Raw genomic sequence first — 17,547 nt, 5'->3', positions numbered from 1 at the left:
CCATCTTCTACCGGCAGCCTAAAGGATGCTCCCCCAGCAAATAAACCCCTGGAGCCTTTGGTTTTAATTCCAAGAGGCGACAGCAGACTTTTAAGAGGCTTTTTGTCATCTCATGGAGCCAGGAAAGGGCCACAACCTTTTTTGGGACAGGGAAAAAAAAAAACCAAACATGCGGGGGATTTAATGAAAAGCGCTAGCGAGACCCTTCACCAAAGGAGCCGCGGAGGGTTAGGATGGGAGCAGAAGTTTTCACTTACCTTCGCTGGCTGCCAGCCCAGCCTCGTACAGATGCAGCCCAGCTGAGCGGCCGTGTCCTTCTGCCGGACTCGGCTTTACATCACCGGTACCGGCTTTTTCCCGGGGTGACTCCCGCGGTGGCACCAGGCTGTCGTGCAGCACCCGTGTTCGGGGTGGTGGCAGGGAGGGAGGCTCGGGGACCGCTTGCCCTAAGCCCTGTGTCCCCAGCAAGTGCATCCTGTGGTGGGAGACCACAGCACAAACCCCTGCGGTGTGGATGGATTTATCAAAGGGGCCAAGGAAAGCAGCTGGGTTTGCCACTTGCTGTGGCAGAGCGGCAAAAGCAAATTAATTGCGCGAGACCGGGGCCGCTCCCCCCGCTGTGCCCAGCCCCGCCATATGTCTGCAGACAGCTTTACCCCGTTTTCATTCATCGGTGCGTTAAAAACAGAGAGGAATGCTTGGCTTATCGCTTTCCTCCCTGCCCATCCGATCTGCGGGTGGGCATCCCATGCCCCACGGTCCCGGGCGCATCCTGCCCAGTCCCCACCTGGCTCCGGCACGGCTTTCTGGCCGGCAAACCCATCGCCATGTGGTTTGCACATGTGTTCCTGCCTCTCCGTGCCGGAGAACAAACGGCAGCTTTGGCTTCGGTTTAATCTTCTTGAAAGGCAAGGCTGGGAATGAGGGACTTTCCTTAAAACCCTTCCTGGCTGCCCAGCGGAGCAGCCCGAGCCGGCCGGGAGCAGCCGACCTCAGGCATCCTCAGGAGGTTGATAATTTGGTTTTCAAGAGGAAATCCAGCTGAATTGCGCTCAGCCCTGGGTGCTTTTCTGCCTGGAGGGGAAGATGTGACCCAAGGGAAGAGCCTGCCCGGCCGTCGGGAGCTGGGGGGCTCGAATGGCCGCGGTGGTGGGAAAGGCTGGACGTGAGCGTTGCTATGGGGAATCCCAAAAATGCCTACAGAGCCCGGAGGGGTGAGGAAATGCCTGGCGTTGGCGGGACACAAAGCCAAATCCACTGTGCAGTGAATAAAGTCGGAGAGAGAAGGCATCTCTCCTCCGTCCTGGCCTCAGGAGCCACCCTGGGGGCCAGCGACAGCACGTCTGGGCCATTTCCAGCTCCCCTCCCTTACCCGACGCCACCAGAAAACCACTTCATTTTTCCAGTGAGCCCCACAAAGAGCATTTCTGGTGCTGACACACCAAGGCGGGGACCTCGGCGGGCTGAGGGACAGGCTGCGACATTTCCAACTCCCATCACCGTGGGGTCTGGGTTGGGCAGGAGGCCAGGCAGAGTCATCCATCCTGCAAAAAGTTGGAAACGCCGGGGCAGAGGAGAGCGGCACAAGGGGAGCAGGGAGGTTTTTAGGAACTGAAGGACACCAATATGTTTGGGGCGGGATTTTTTTACTGCTAAGGGTTGATTTACAAAGGGCAGGCAGTTTCGGCCACCACAGCATCACCTGTGTGCTCCCCGCTGCGGGGGGGGCTTCTCCGTGTCACCCAGCTGGCTGTGACCAACCTTGAGGTCCAGGTCCTGGGGGTGTCACCGATCCAGGCACCCATGGGACGCTGTTCCTTGTCCTATGCAGCCTAGAGGAGGTCTGCTCACCCAAATCCCAGCCACGGCCACTGACCTGCCCGGAGCATCTCACTGGGGTTGTAATATTATTAAAAAAACCGTCCTGGGGACGGGGACCGGTGGAGGAGGTGTGCAGGGACAGATGGACGGACGTGGGTGTTTGAGGGGATGGAGATGGATGGATGGGCGGATGGGTGGATGGACGGATGGACGGACAGATGGACAGCTAAGGAGGGTGTACGGAGACAGACGGATGGGTGCGAATAATTGAAGGGCTGGAGAACTGGCTGGGCAGGGGCAGAGCGCACCCCAAAAGCACTTCGTGGGAGGGGGGGGGGGACACGGGGGGACCCGGGCTTTGTGTGCCGGCGGAGGAGGGTGCTGGCTCGGCCGCTCGCCGTGATGCTCCGGGGGCGGAGAGGAGGAGGAGGAGGAGGAGGAAGAAGAGGAGGAGGGACTTGCAGCCCTTTTCTGGCTGCCGCCGAGGCGGCGGGCGGCAGAGGGAGGGCAGCCCGGCCGCGTACCGGCTTTTGGGGCGGGGGGGGTGGGGGGGGAACCGGGAACCGGTCCCGCCGCCCCAGCGCACCATGGCCGGGCTTCTGCCGCTGCTGCTGCTGCTCCTGCTCCCGGCGGTGAGTGCAGCATCCCCGGGGAAGGGGGGGGAATGCGGAGAGTCCCCGGGGGTACCGGAGATATCGGGAGGAGGTGGGATAGGGGGGTCCCGGAGGCATCGCCTGGGGGGTATTATTTGGAGGGTCCCGGAGGTACCAGGTTGGCAGAGATGGAGGGTCCCATATGTACCGGGATGGAAAGCCCGGAGGGTGCGGAGCGGGAGGTGGCGGGGGTGGAAGGCAGGAGAAGGGGGGGTCGCCGCCGTGCGGGGCTGGAGGGTCCCGGAGGCAGCGGGGAGGGGGGGGGAGATAAGCCGGGGGTGGCGGGTAGAGCACCCCTGGGTGAGGAGGGAGGGGGGTCGGGGGGGGGGGGTGATGGGGGACCCCCAGGGCTGGCCTGGGCAGCCCCTCTGATCCCATTGCACCGAGCTCCGTCATCCCTTTTACCCAGGAAAAAAAGGATGACAGAGCCCTCAGTCAATTGGGGGGGGAAGGAAGAAGCCACCCACACCCCAGTGCCCTCATCTCCTGCCATCCCGCAGCCCCCAAATCTCCCTTAGACCTTCCCAGCTCCAAACCCACTGCCCAGAAGAGAAGAACCTCTTCTCCCCAATGTGAGCCTCCGGGACAGGCACAGCCTTAGCATGTGCCCGAGACAAAACTTGAGGGCACAAGGGGCCAGGAGAGAGGGAAATAACCCGGAGCAGGGCAGCCGGGTGGGCACATGGGGATGGACCTACCTACCTGGGGCAGAAAGAGGACTTTTGTTGGGGGAGGATTTGACGAGGGTCCCAGAGGTTTCGTTAGGCAGCAGGACACCTTTCGGGCAGGATATTAAAGCCGATGCTTTAGCGGTTTCGTGTAGAGACGGAGGAGGAAAGCGGTGTTTGCGGCTCTGTGCCGGGGGGTCTCTTTGCCCCGTATGCTCACGGTACCAGACATGGGATTGGGCTGGCTAAGCTCCCCGGGGATGTTTGCTGTGGCGGGTGGGTGGCAGGAAAAGCAAGAACTGTCCCAGCCATATGGATTCAAACGATTTCAGCCCAGGGAATTACCCACCTGGGGCAGCCCCCCACCTGCTGCGGTGGGGCCGGGGCTTCGGTACCCCCTCGAATCTCCGCAGCCACCTCCCCGGGTCAGGGCTGAGCCCAGCCATCACCAGCCCAGGGTACCGGCTGCTGCGGGGCTAGATCTGCCCCCCAGAATTACACCTGCCGAGCCAGGGGGAGCCTGGCAGCTCCGCTGAGCCCTCACCCAGACAGGTCCAGATGTGCACCCACAGCCCCAGGACCACCCCAAACCCTGGGTACCCCGTCTTTGTTGGTCTTTACCTATGGCGCTTGGCCGGTAGCTCCGCATGGGAAGAGGCAGAGCCCTCCCGGTCCTGCCGTGCCGAGGGTTGGCCGGACCCACAGACCTCAGACGTGGCTTTCTCTGCTGCCCAAAGTTTGGGAATTGCTCGGAGCCAGGGGTTTGGCGGTTCCTAGACAAGGTGCTTCGCCAAGAAAGGCAGAGCGCGTCTGTCAGGCTCGCGGGCGGTTCGGATCCAGGCTTGCCGCTGGGCCCATCTCCAGCTGTAGCATCCCCTCCCTTCCCTGCTCCGGTGCGAAGCGATTTTTCTGTGCCAGGGCTCTGGATCTAATGGTGCCGTGCCGAACTCCTGCTTCGCGTAGCTCCCTCCAAGGCCATCTCCACAACCGGCGGCATCTGCTAGGACACAAAACCCCACCGACACGACTCAGAAAGCAATTAAAAGCTTACAGAGGTGTTGCTCGCACCCTCCGTCCGTGCCCCCCCCTCCTTGGTCCAGCTGTCAAAATGCTTTATGGTGTTAATACCTGTGGCTTTGTCAACAGGAGTTGTGTTAATAACATGCACATTTCAGTGGGCTAATGCAGACCATGTGCCCCGCTTATAAGTGTGTTAATCTTTATGGGGGTTTCGGTGCTCGAGACACAGAACTGAAAGGGAAACGCAGGCAGAGCGGGGGGGGGGGGAGTGCAGCACCTGGGACTGGAAGTTGCATTTTCTACAGCATTTAGGAGCACAGAGGAGGGGATCTGGGGGGGGACACGGGGGAATCAGCTGCTGCTGGCAGCCCTACAGCAAGGGGACATGTGGCCAGGGGGAGTCCCTGGGGTCAACTGCTGGGGGTCCCAGTGTCACATGGAGGAAGCGGCACGGCCGAATCCCATCCCCACGGGCGCACGGAGCCGCTCGCAGCTGCCTGCGGCGTGGGAGAGCTGGCCGCTGCCGGCCCCAGCTGCGCTGCCCCAGCCTTCCCAGCACTATTTATAGCCAGGCACGTTCGGCTGCTCCCCCAGCCCCGCTCACGGCTGCTGCTGCCACAACCCCGGGGAGGTGGGATGGGGGTAAACCCCCTGCCCAAGCGGGGCAGCCGTGCCGCAAGTCAGGGCTGCAGAGGACGGAGCAGCGGGGTGAGCTCCAGCCAGGTTTGCTGCAAAGCCCCACCAGCCGGATCTATCCCCCAGGAGAAGCGTGCAGCCAGCCCGCTGCAAAGCAAACCCCATCCTCACCCCCAAACCCATTTCCCAGTTGGCATTTGGGGGTGCTGGGAAGCCCCTACACACCCCAAGCCTTCCTGCCTTCCCAGCTGGGGCCAAGCACCGGAGCAGGCTGCCAGCCTGGGCTGGCGAAGCAGCGCCAAGGAGGAGAGCACATGCTTTCAAGAGCAGGGTAATTGGAGCACTTTGTCATTCAGATGCCTATAATTGGCGCTCCATTGTCTCAGCCGGGCCGGATGCTGCCGGATGATGCACAGCGAGTTCATCATAACGCCGCATTGTGCAAAGAGGCGGCCAACTGGCTGACGAGGCATCCAGATGCACAGGGAGGGAGAGCTCCTCTGAACGTTAGCTGAGTTTCTTTCTCCCCCTCCCAAAATTAAGCTTTGTTGGATGGCAAAAGGATGGGCCAGCCCTGGAACGTACCTGCTTGCGAGCAGAGGGAGCAAAAGGAGCCCAGGTAGAGCTCAGATCACCACAAGCATCTCAGCAGTCCCGTGCCCAGGTAGAGATGTTTCCTGCACCGCACGGCCCCGGCCAAAAGGTGTTTTGGGGAGCAGCCATCCTGCAAATGCACCCCATTCCCCAGGCTGCAAAAAGTGCATGTGGTGCAGGGTGGCTCTGACCCCACCGCTCCTGGCATATTTATTGCTTCCATATGTGATGACAAGTTTTATAAGCAGATACCCTTACATCCATTAGACAGTAATGTTGCTGAAGGTCTCAGTGCTCCCTTCAAAGTCTTCATTTCCATTGTGGGGTCTGATTTCTGATCCTCATGTGCAGCAAGAGCACTGTGCAGAGCTGTCACCCCAGCTCGCCAAACCCTCCATCACGGCAGGCAGGTCTCCCCGCCACCAGCCTGTAGGCTGTGCTTTGCCTTCCTCCAGGCTGGGAAAGGCTGAGCCCTTCAGGATGGCAAAGCATCCTTAGAGGAGACTGCTCAGGTGAGAGACAAGAACTGCGGAAAAGCCCACATACCCCGCGCTCCAAAATACCCACCAGCCTGGACTGTGGAGACATGGGCTTTCCTGACCTCTCTCCAGCTGTAGAACTCAGCAGGGGCTTTCCTGATGAGCAAGTTTTGCATAGGAAAGTCATTTCTCCCAAGACCTCTATTTAATATGAGCCCCCTTTAGCCCCAACATTGGATGTCCACCCCTAGAGTGGGACCCTACCTGGATGCGATGCATTTCTCCGCCTGCCCTTGCAGGGAGGGTCCCGTAACAAGGGTCACCTCCTGGCTCTGTTTTCTCTCCCAGGGACCCACCTGGGCCTCCAAGGAGAAGTGCTTCACCAAGATGTACACGACAAGCGGGGAGTGCTGCAAAGCCTGCAACCTGGGAGAGGGGGTGGTGCAGCCCTGCGGGGTCAACCAGACTGTCTGCGAGCCCTGCCTGGACAGTGAGTACCCCTTCCCCTCTGCAAAACACCGCAAAGGGGCTGGTTCGGGGTCCGGGGGGGACTTTGGGGACCATGAGCATCAGCAGGTACTCGAGTCTCCCCATGTTGTATCCTCTTTGCCTCCTGGAAGGATTGCCTGGGCACAATTTGGGCTGTTTGCTTCAATCTTTCCATGCACAGCCCAACAGCATCCCTCGCACGGATCAGCTCCACCCCACACGCAGCCTTCCCAGGCCACCCATCTCTGCACCCACACCAGGGTTACTGCCAGCATTTCCCCAAAACATCTACCCTGCAAATCCCTGCCATGGATGCAGCATCTCCCCCTGTTTTGGGAACCGTTGGTACCAGGCACCTTTGCAGATCCCCTTTCCAGCACTGTTCCCCTCCCGATGGCTCCCTGGCTACTGGCTTATGGCCAGTGTTTGCCCCTGAAAAATTCCCCTCCCAGCACTGACTGCACATCAGTCTCTGATCCAGCCAAAGGGATGTCTCCCAATAAGCCACCTTTTTTTTTTTTTTTTTTTTTAAACCTTGTAAAGACTGCAAAATAAAAGCAAGTTTGAGACAGGAGAAGAAATCACGTAGGTCCCCGAGAGAGAGGGGAGCATTTTTCTCCCAGCCAACTCCAGGCACATTGCCTATGTCAAATGCTTCATAAATGTCGGTCGGAGATGTGTGCTGGAGACCTGCTTAAATGCTTACAGATGAAGTGGTCCAACTATTACTGTTTAAACAATGCCATGATAGGCATAAGCAATCTGTCCTTCAAATTTACTGCTGCAAACCCTTTGAAGGCCTAAAGACAAATATTTCTAGGAAAAACTGTGCCAGCCAAGCCCAGATTGCTCCGGGGACGTGACTTGAGAGGTGGAAGGGACAGAGCACGGCTGTGGGGGAGCAAAGAGGAGGCGAAGCCGTATAAACAGAGCAGCGCCAGCACGGAGCAGGGGACAGAGCAGTGTCAGGGCAGTGCTAAAAATACCTCCGCGTTCCTGCAAAATCGATGAACAACGCTTACCCTCCCAGTGCCTGGCTGCAGGGGCTGAATCCCACCGTCTGCAGCCTCAGGGCTGCTGTGCTGGATAATCCTGCGGGACACGGTGGGCTCGTTCCCTCTCGGGCTACGACAGGCTCAGACCCATCTTGCTGCAAGGTGCCAGGACATCCACTGTGCCGTCCATCCCCATGAGCCCTTCCTACAGGGAACCTGGCCCGGGGTGTAAGGCTCCGGCTCCCAGGGCTGTAAATCCAAAGGGTCACTTTGAATTCCTGGAGATGCTCAAACAAGCCTGTTTCCCAAACCCCCTGCACTTCTAGGCTGGTAAATGGCTTGCCTCCCTAATTTCTTTTGGGGAACTGGAGGGATGAAGGGAGTTTCCACCCTCCCTGGAGAACATGGAGCTTACGGAGAGACCAGGACCATGACCTGGGTGGGGTGCTGGGAGCCCGTGTATCAGCCAGGGTGCAGATGCAAATGCTGCTGCTCTGGTTTGCATCCCAGCTCCTCCTGCCCAGCCCCACATTGCTCCAGGCCAGACATTTATGTTTTTGCAGGAGGATTAACATCAGGCAGCAGCTCTGTTGGGTCAGGGAGCTGAGCTGGAAAGTACCAGGACAAAAGGGTCCGGGCCCTTCCTCCACCCCTGCTGGGATGAAAGCAGCCAGGAGCAAATGCTGCAGCCCCCAGACCCCCCAGCACCCCACACAGACTGAGAGCAAAGCCCCAGAGCAACATTTTGGGCCCTGCTTAACTTTGCTGCTGATGGACCAGCAAGGCTGAGTGCTCCCAGCCTCCAAGCAGCTGCCAGTTGCCATCTCCGTGCCTCAGTTTCCCCCACAGCCCTTCATCTGCATCCCAGCAGCTCCCAGCCCTGCCACCCCTTGCTTGGGAATATCTACTGTACCGCTTACCCAACTACACAGCAGTGTGATGTACACCTCAGGGCAGGATCAGGCCCTGGTAAGAAGCAGCACCAAGTAGGGAAGCCAGCCCCCCCTCACCACCTTAAAAAAGGGAGCAGCAGACAAGCTGAAAAACCACAACCAGAGCAAACCCCCCTGCAAACCTTCCTGCTTTATACCCCCAGCCCTGCCCCAGCTGTAGTCTTTCATTCATTCATTAACGGCAGCATAGACTAATCCCCAGAAGCTCATCAGCTGGGAGCTGCTGGGTGGGGGGGGGCATGACCATGGGGCGACTCATGGGTGCAGGTGCTGCAGGGGGGCAAACGCTCCCCCAGCCATCCTCTGAGCCCAGAGCAAGATTTTGGGGTGGGGAGAGAAGGAGACCTGCAAACCCCATCATTGGCCCTTGCCAGGATGGGGAGAGGGTCTTTTTGGACCTGGGCTCACGCCGGATCCTGCTGCCGTGGGTGCTGGGCAGGTGCAGGCAGCCCCGGTCCCGGCAAAGCACCCTGTTTGCCAAGCGTGAGCCGGTGGGGAGGAATGCGGGCACGGCCCTGGGCCGCCGAGATCCCCACCTCCACCCTGGGCTGCCTCCAAGCTCTCACCTTGGATGTCTTCCCGATTCACCAGCCAAATTGTTTTGCAAAAATTTGCTACAAACAAAGCAGCACCCTTGCCAAAGCCCGCAGGGACCGGGGGGCCAGAGGGGCTGGAAGAGACGGTCCCTGCATTAGCCCAAATGGCTACTTGCTTTTTTTTTTTATTATCATTTTCTTTCTCCCCCTCCCTTGCCAGCCACCTCTGATTGCTGCCTCATGATTTATTTATCCCGCCTCGCCAGCCTCCATTGCTGCGGGCAGGAGGGAGGGGGCCCTGTTTGAATCTCAGCTGTAATTGCTCAGCTCAGATACCTTGCTGCCACTGAAAATGTGCCCACTCAGCCATATGCCTTTCCTGGCCACTTCCCCCGCTCTAATGGTATCTATCAATAATTCAGAATAATGCAAAGGATGAACCCAGGTTAATGGGAGCCGTGCATGCCGGCGGTCAACCTGGTGTTGCTCTGGTTCTTCTCGCTCGCTGGGCAGCAAGGAAGGCAGGGGCAGCTTGCCCACCCCGGGGCAGAGCTGAGGTGGCAGCTCAGGACCAGCAGCAGGGGAGCGGGTTCATCCCTGGGGTCCTGCAGTTCCAGGGAGGGCACGGGGTTGGCCCCGAGAGAGGACCAAGACACCCCAATGCAGGCATGGGGTGGAGGGAGATGTTGGGGGGTAGAAATGTCACGGCTGTTGCTGTTCAGGGTTTGCTGCGGCTGAAGAACGGTGGGAAGGCAGCCACTGAGGCTGGGATGGCAACTCCATCCTGCTCTTCTTGTGCAGGCGATGCTAACTCTGCCCATCACCGTGGTCTCAGGGCTCTTCCTTCCCCTCTATCTTGAAAACGGCCAAAAATTAAGCACGAGAACAGCTCTGCCCTGAGCCTGTCCATGGCTCAGTTTCTCCTTAGCCACCCAGGGAGGATGGAGGCCACTGAGGGTGGGAATTGCCGATCCTCCTCAGGAGACAGGCAGGTAATTAAAGATCAGCTCATGGCTGGATTGCCTTCCTGAGGAGCAGGGCAAGCGGAGGGATTGCGGTTGAGGTCCCCAACACCTTCTCCATCAAGGAGGCTGGACTTTCCCCCGGTGTTTCAGATGATGGAAGACGGGGCGTTGCGGCAGCGTGGGCTGCGGGGGGGATCGATGGGAGGCAGCCAACTCAGGGACAGCAGCTGTGCCCTCCAGAACAGGAGCTTACCCGTCTTCCTGGGCTAAAAATATCTTCAAACACCTTTGGGAGCGGGCAGGGGAAGGAGGGGGCACGGGGGCGGCTTGCCGGGCTGCGGGAGGAAGATTGATTTCCCCAGCAGAGTCAGTCTTGCAGGATGAAACCGGAGAGCAAGAAGCCCCGGGGTCAGAGGAGAGTCAGCAATTAGTGTTGTAACCTCCTGTTCGCATCACGCCCCGCGTCGGGGACACGAGGCTGAGGAGGGGGGCACAAGGTGGTGATGCCCCGAGGGACTCCCCGGGCAGGATGCAGAGGAGAAAGCGTTTGGGATGCTGGGAAGAAGCGATGGCTGTAGGATGCCCACGGGGACCAGAACTTGACCAGAGGTTGAAAACGGGGATGGTGCTCTGTTCGGTGGCAGGGATGCTTGTCTGGGGACATGGGCACCACGGACACGTTGAGGGCAGCATCCAGCCCTTGCCCAGGCTGCAGGAGCTTAAAGGCTGGATCGCCTCTGAGCTGGGAATTGCTGCAGAAAGGATGTAGCTGTTAATGGGAAGAGGAGCCCATGCGCTGGGGGATGCTCAGTGGTGTTGAAGGGCTGGGGAAGGGGGGGGACACCTTGTCCCTCTGGCCCAGAGGAGGGAGAAGATGGTGAAAGGGGAGATGGCCCCAGCCAGCAGCCCTTGCGCGAGCCCATCTCCCCAACCCAGCACCATTTGGTGACGGGACAAAACCAGCGCTGGGCAGCAAAGCGGCCACAGGGGCTGGGGATGCCACGCTGGGACCCTGCTCACCTCACCCTCTCTCCCCTGCCAGGCGTCACCTACTCGGACACGGTGAGCGCCACGGAGCCATGCAAGCCCTGCACGCAGTGCGTGGGGCTGCAGAGCATGTCCGCTCCCTGCGTGGAGTCGGACGACGCCGTGTGCCGCTGCGCCTACGGCTACTACCAGGACGAGCCCAGCGGGAGCTGCAAGGAGTGCCGGGTGTGCGAGGTGGGCTTCGGCCTCATGTTCCCCTGCCAGGACTCGCAGGACACGGTCTGTGAGGAGTGTCCCGAGGGCACCTTCTCCAGCGAAGCCAATTTCGTGGACCCCTGCCTGCCCTGCACCACTTGCGAGGAGAACGAGGTGATGGTGAAGGAGTGCACGGCCATCTCGGATGCCGAATGCAGAGGTAACGTCACCTTTTTCTGGGGAGAGCCATTGCGGAGGGGAGAGTGGTGTTCGCTGGGACTCCCGTAGCGCTCCCTGCCTCAGTTTCCCTTTGTGCTACAGCAATGGGGAGGCAGAGGTATGTCCCTGGGCTCGGAGGAGAGAATCCCAGTGTCCAGCTGAGACCCCCCAGCCCTCGGGCATTGCAGCGTGCAGCTTCCTACCAAGGCAGCACTTGCCGTGAGCCCTCGTCTCCCTTGCAAATGCCTGGCCCCAGGGTCTGCCCAGCTTTTTCCAGGGGCTTCCTTGGCTGAGCTCCCAGCAGGACGCTTCTGTGGATGCAGGCACTCTGCCGGGTGGCTTTTGGCATCCAGGAACAGCAAGCGGAGCCGAGAGGTTCACCAGTCTTGGATGCTGTGCTCGCTGCCACCCGAGCCTTCATCAGGAGGGAACTCGGCAGCCGATGGGTTTCTGATAGGAATTAACTACCCTGAAGAGCCGGGGAACAGCCAGCCTCAGAGTCCGGGAGGGTTCGGTGCCCAGGGGAAGGGGGAGAGCATCATTCACCGGCAGCAGCCTCCTGCCGCTGCCGTGCGCAGCCCCCCCAAAGGAGCGGCAGGGCTGTTTTGGCTGGGGATGCCCCAGTTGCTCCTTGGCAGTAGCAGTGCGATTCCCTGTCCCGAGCCCAGCCGGAGAGAAAAAAGAGCTTTGTCCTGTCCGCCGCTGATTCACGGCGCGGGGGCAGCCAGCGCAGCTCCCTTGAAAGGGTCGAGTAAATGGAGTCATAAGTCAAGGAGCACAGGGCCAGCTTTGTTAGCCGGCAGCGGGACCCTGCCGGAAACAACCGTGACGGTCACCGAACCGTCGCTCCGAAAGGGCAGCGGGGTCCGGAGGGGGGGGCCGGCGGGGCAAGATGCCAACTCCCCGCCGTGGCACCCGCTCCATCCTCGCCGGTCCGGCGAACGTGGCAGAGCCCCGCGGGGCTCGCTGCCGGTGGGTGCGGGATAAGCCCCTGGAGAAGGGTGGGAGGGGGAATTTGGGAGGGAGCTGGCACCCGGGGGAGGGATGGGGCAGCCGCAGGTGAGAGCATTTCCCTGGGGCAAGACAAGACATATCCATTCGCTCCACGGGATGTGCTTGGGTGCGGCGGGAATGGGGTCACTCCCAAACGGGGCCGGGCTGGTGGGGTGCACGGCTGCAGGCAGGGGCCGGGAAAGGGGCAAATCCTGGCTGTGATGCTGCTGGCAGAGGAGGAGCCCGGCTCCGTGCGAGCTGCGGAGGCAGCTGGGTTGCCTTACAAATGTCCTGGTGCAGATGGGCAATGGGTCGGAGGCAGCTGGGGCTGCTTCGGGACCAGCGATGGGAGCCCGGGGCTCAGCGTGCAGCTTGCACGTCGGGGGAAGAGCTGCAGGACTCAAGGAAACCCAGTGCTGGGAAAGAAGAGCTGACAAAGCCATGTCCGTGTCCAGCCACGACCAGGCACCATCAGCCGTTCAGGGCAGGGGACAGCTTCGGCTTGTGCCGGGGACCGGGGAGGCCGGTGCTGTCTGGGGCCAGGGGACGAGGTGGTTTGTAAGGACAAGCCTGGGGACAAGGGGATGGAGCAGAGCTGGCACCTCTGCAAGCCCCACAGCCTTCGGAAGAAGATCCCTGCAGAGACTGTTGTCCCTTCCCCAATTCACCCGCCACAGCCTGTTGCAAGGCACGGCCGGCTGCGTGACTAATTATTCTCATTTCTTTTCCCCTCCCTCCTGGCAGACCTCCACCCTCGCTGGACAACACAGATGCCATCCCTGGTGGGCTCCGACAGCCCCGAGCCCATCACTAGGGACCCCTTCAACACCGAAGTGATGCCCAGCACCCTGGCAGACACCGTCACCACCATCATGGGCAGCTCGCAGCCCGTCGTGAGCCGCGGCACCGCCGACAACCTCATCCCCGTCTACTGCTCCATCCTGGCGGCCGTGGTGGTGGGGCTGGTGGCCTACATCGCTTTCAAAAGGTAGAGGATCAAGCAGCACCTTGGGGTGACGGCAGAGGATTTAGGTAGTGGGAAACAGGCTGCCCCCCCACCTCAGAGATCCCACAGCCAGAGCTGTCACCAACAAGGGAGAGAGGGGTCCAGGCTGGGTGGGTAGGAGGTGAATTTCCAAAAATGCCTGAAAAATCAGGGAGTTGAGAGGTGTAAGAGGGAGATGGCAGCAGGGTGGAGGTGCAGGGTGGGGGAGCCCTCATTGCAAACCCCCCCACCCAGCCTCTGCTCGTTCTGGCACGCCGTGGGCGGCCGTCACGGCCGATCACGCTCAGCGGCTCATCCCCGGCGTGCTGGGTTTACACCTGGCCCCGGGCAGGCCCTGGCAGCTCCCCAGGCACTCCAAGGGTTTTTTTGGGGGGGGGACACCCACAGGCAGCCCCAGGACCCCTGCATGCTCCGGCAGTGCAGCTGCATTTTTGCAGCAGATCCCCGCAGAAGGGAGCCCTGCCCTGGTCCCTTGCAAAGCTTAGGTGCTCGGCACCTGCAAACACTGATTTAAATCGATCCGGCCGCTGCGCTGGAGAGGTTGAGCCAGAGGCTGTAGGAGAAACGCTTTCCCCCCGCGAAAAGCGATCCCAAGAACGCGGGACAAAACAACAGACCTGCTCCCAACCCGGGGGACGTCGCCAGCGGCTGTCACCTCCCCGCTCCTCTCCTCGCAGGTGGAACAACTGCAAACAGAACAAGCAAGGGGCCAACAACCGCCCGGTGAACCAGACGCCTTCGCCGGAGGGGGAGAAGCTGCACAGCGACAGCGGCATCTCGGTGGACAGCCAGAGCCTGCACGACCAGCAGCCACCCAGCCAGAGCACCCAAGGACCAGGTAGGGCGAACCGGGGAGGGGAATTGCAGGGTGGGCAAGGGGACCCCAGGGATGGGCTTAATGTCGCTTCGTCCTTCCCAGCGCCCAAGGGAGATGGGAACCTCTACGCCAACCTGCCACCCAGCAAGCAGGAGGAGGTGGAGAAGCTGCTGGGAAGCTCCGCGGAGGAGACGTGGAGGCAGCTGGCCGGGGAGCTGGGCTACAAAGAGGACCTCATAGACTCCTTCACCCGGGAGGAATCGCCCGCCCGGGCTCTCCTGGCCGACTGGTCCTCCAAGGAGACGGCCACCCTCGATGTCCTGCTGGCCGCCCTGCACAAGATCCAGCGCGGGGACATCGCCGAAAGCTTGTACAGCGAGTCCACTGCCACCTCCCCCGTCTGAAGGGTGGCCCGGGGCGGCCCCGCGGGGTCCCCTTCTCCCTTCACCCCCTCGCCTCTCCCCTCCCTGGCACCGAAAGCCCCAGAGGGGAGGGTGGGAAGGAAGCGGGGGCTCCCCGGGCCCCCCCAATTTACAGTCCTGTATGCACTGACCTCCTGTTTTCGGTATCGCCCCCTCCCAGCACCGCCTCCCCCTGGCAGCCCGTAAGCTCAGTCCCGCTCAATGCCCAAAGCCTGTCTGCTGCCGGATCATCCTCTACAGCCCCGTGAGGCTGGACAGACGGACAGATGCAGGAATGAGCGCCGCGCTCCGAGCCCTCTCCTCTCTCCCCTTCCAACCCCTTCTCCTTATTCCTTGGGGCTCCAGTTCTCCTCTTCCTCCTGCCCTTCCTCCTTGGCTCACCCCGCCGCTATCTCCTGCTCCCCTCCAATGCCCTGAAATCCAGCTGCTTTCCCCAAACCGCAGACGAAGGGCAGGGCTGCGATGGGTACGGAGAGAACTGGAGCTGCTGTACCGGGATTTGGGGAGGGAATCTGGTCCTACAGCCGGGCTGCTCCACAGAGGGGGGGTGGGCTGGGGGAAAGGACTTGGCTTCCAGCAGCCCAACCTACACTGTGAAATTTGGGGGGGGCGCAGCCCCCACGCACGCTCCACGGGGCTGCCAGCGTTTGGTCTCGGTGAGGAGCAGCCGGGACCACCCGAACGTTGGGGACCAGAAGACTGGGTGCCGTGACCTCCCTGCCAGCGCCCGGCTCACCCAGGCACGCTGGAGCTCCACGGGAGGACACCGAAGGTCTAAAGGGCTGAAAAAGTGCCTGCCCACGGTGGGGACACGACAAAAGGGCTCTGCTCATCCTTCCCCCCCACGCTGCACCCACCTGGGAGCAAAGCCACCCTGCTGCCGTTGCACTGTCCCTGCTCGCCCGCAGAGCCGGCCGGGGCTGGTGGTCCTGACCCCCTGCTTGTAAGGGCTCCTTCTCTTCCAGCACTGTGAAGGGTGGCTCAGAAATGCCCCTACCCACTCCCCTGCGGGCTCTTTGCCTCCGTCCGGGCATGCGGTGGGTGCTGCCCACCCTCGGTGCACCGACTGCTTCCCCGGGGGCATCCTTGGGTGGCCCCAGCACCTCTCTCTGTTGGGACCCCACCCCAGCCCCGGAGAGGGGACATCACTCACCGCCTCCAGAGCTATAAGTGCATTTTCTTGGCATATCAGCTCCCTGCCCGGCACCCAGCTCACTCATAGGGGATGCTGAAGAGAAGCCGCCGGGCAGGGGAGCACCCCATTCCCCCCCGTGAGCTGCCACCGAGCAGCCAGCGCGGTCCTGGGGGATGTCCCCAACACAGCTACGGCTTTGATGTCTCGCTTGCCTGGAGCATCCCGAAGTTTTTGCAGAAGAAGGGCTGTACGGTGAGCTGGTGCCTGGCACCAGCACCGCCTGCGCCTACGAACTCCCCCCTTCGCCTCTGGATTCAGCCAGAAACTTTCCTGAAGGCAGAAGGTGATTTTTCCTCCCCTCCTTAAGGAGATAAGCAAGACTTGTAAATAACGTCGTGTTGTTTTACTAACTGCTTGATGTTTCTACGTGTGACGTGGGGTGACGGCACCCATCCCAGCCCCTCTGCTCTCCCTCACAGCCTTTCTGCCCGCAAGGCGAGCTTTCGTTTTGCAGCCCAAGTCTTCGGTCCCACCTCGTTTCTGGCCTTAAAGACTCAATGGGGGGGGGGGGGTAGGGAAACATGCACACCCCAAAAATCGCTGCAGCAGGTCCGTGAGAAACTTGGGAACGTGGAAGGATTTGGCTGCTCCCGGCAGAGCTGCTGGGTGTCGATAGGGAGAGCTCGGCGCTTTCCGAGGGATTGGAGGCTGCCTCAGTAGGATTCAAGTGCCCAGGTCCTTCAAAAGCTTTTGGGAATTTTGCCTCCTGTGCTTTGGATGATAAAGCAGCACAGGCTGAATCTGGATCTCCAGAACGGGATATTTGACACATCCTGCCCTCACGCAGCAAAACAGCCAAGATCCCTTCGGAGGAACAACCCCTGTGACACTTTGGCTGCCGGCTGCCCATGCCAAACCTGTTGGTTAGAAACACTTGGCCCCAACAGGGCTGCGAGTCCCACATCTGAGTCCCGAACCTCTCCCATCACTAAAATCCAAGGAAACTGCCCCAAATTTGCAACTCTACTCGGAGCGGGAGACTCCGGCTTGTGAACCCCCGGCTGGGGCGCCTGCTCCTGCCAGACCGAGCCATCCGCAGGGATGCTTTTGGATGAATTTAAATGTTGGTTATCGTCAGGTTGTTTCCATCGGCCCCTTTTTTTGGTGAAGCAACTCAAATACAAACTAAGGGCAACTGGAATAAAGTGCCCAGATCAAAAGCAAAACAAACTGCCCGATTCGGTCTGACAAGCCAACCTGGCCATACCTTGCCAGCTGGAAACTGCTTTTCTTCAGGACAATATTGCCACGGTCTCAGGTTTCAATTGCCATAGTAAAGGGATTTCCTCAGGGCTGAGGAAACGGAGACAAACTCAGCATCCAAAGAGAAGCCGGGGGACGCCTCAAATCCCTGGTTGCAGGAAATAAATGAAAATAAAATGAAAAAACAGGGAGGGAAAACCAAGCCAAAGTTAGTGCTCGTCGGTACGTTTTGTGTCCTTTTCTAATGTTTCTGTTGTACAAAGAACGTGTGTTTCTCCACTCGCCCCTCTGTAATACCAGTGCTGATTTATTAGGAAGTTTTACGGTGAAGAAATAGCCGTTGTAGAAGGAGTTTGGGGGGTTTGCGGGTGGGGTGTGAGCAGCATGAGGTGGGGGGGGATGATGCACGGGGGGTGGTGGGCCGCCGCGCCGGCCGGGTGGGTAGCTGTCCTTGTGTATCCGTCGGATGCCAATAAAGAGCATCACTACGTTGGCGTGCTGCTTGGTTTTTCCACCCCCCCACCCCAAGAACTGAGGTTTGCGAACCCACGATAGGAAAGATGGCCTCAAAGCCTTCAAGGGTGGGGTTATTTTTTTCTTCTTTCTTCCCCATCCTCCTATTTTAACCTTATAAACAGCAGGAATGTAGAGTCTGATCTTATCCGGTGAAGGAGACTCGGACCTCAGCCAGGAACGTGGCG

The 17,547-nt window shown here is 60.2% G+C and overlaps 1 protein-coding gene across 3 annotated transcripts; it reads left to right on the top strand.

Moving 5' to 3' along the window:
* Positions 1–2,341: 2,341 nt before the first annotated feature.
* NGFR (nerve growth factor receptor) lies at positions 2,342–17,237 on the top strand. Of its 3 annotated transcripts, none has more exons than XM_075036897.1 (6): positions 2,342–2,453; positions 6,220–6,361; positions 10,852–11,211; positions 12,948–13,191; positions 13,887–14,047; positions 14,129–17,237. In XM_075036897.1, exons 1-6 carry the CDS (start codon positions 2,409–2,411, stop codon positions 14,428–14,430), a joined length of 1,254 nt encoding a protein of 417 aa, XP_074892998.1. In that variant the 5' UTR covers positions 2,342–2,408; the 3' UTR covers positions 14,431–17,237. The 3 variants fall into 3 exon arrangements, with proteins under 3 accessions (XP_074892998.1, XP_074892999.1, XP_074892997.1); XM_075036898.1 differs by lacking the exon at positions 2,342–2,453 and having other exon boundaries at positions 5,337–6,361; positions 10,852–10,871; positions 11,061–11,211; XM_075036896.1 differs by lacking the exon at positions 2,342–2,453 and having other exon boundaries at positions 5,337–6,361.
* The last annotated feature ends 310 nt before the right edge of the window (positions 17,238–17,547 follow it).

Source organism: Buteo buteo, chromosome 9, assembly GCF_964188355.1.
Source record: "Buteo buteo chromosome 9, bButBut1.hap1.1, whole genome shotgun sequence".
In the NCBI taxonomy this organism is placed as follows: domain Eukaryota; kingdom Metazoa; phylum Chordata; class Aves; order Accipitriformes; family Accipitridae; genus Buteo; species Buteo buteo.
The sequence above is the reverse complement of the archived record's forward strand: the minus strand, read 5'-3'. Positions and strand labels throughout refer to the sequence as shown.

Excerpts from the sequence above, each read along its gene's own strand:
- NGFR (XM_075036896.1), top strand. The coding sequence starts at position 6,109 with ATGTCCACCCCTAGAGTGGGACCCTACCTGGATGCGATGCATTTCTCC. Across the intron at positions 11,212-12,947 it reads CTCGGATGCCGAATGCAGAG|ACCTCCACCCTCGCTGGACA; the intron begins GTAACGTCACCT and ends CCCTCCTGGCAG. Across the intron at positions 13,192-13,886 it reads GCCTACATCGCTTTCAAAAG|GTGGAACAACTGCAAACAGA; the intron begins GTAGAGGATCAA and ends CTCTCCTCGCAG.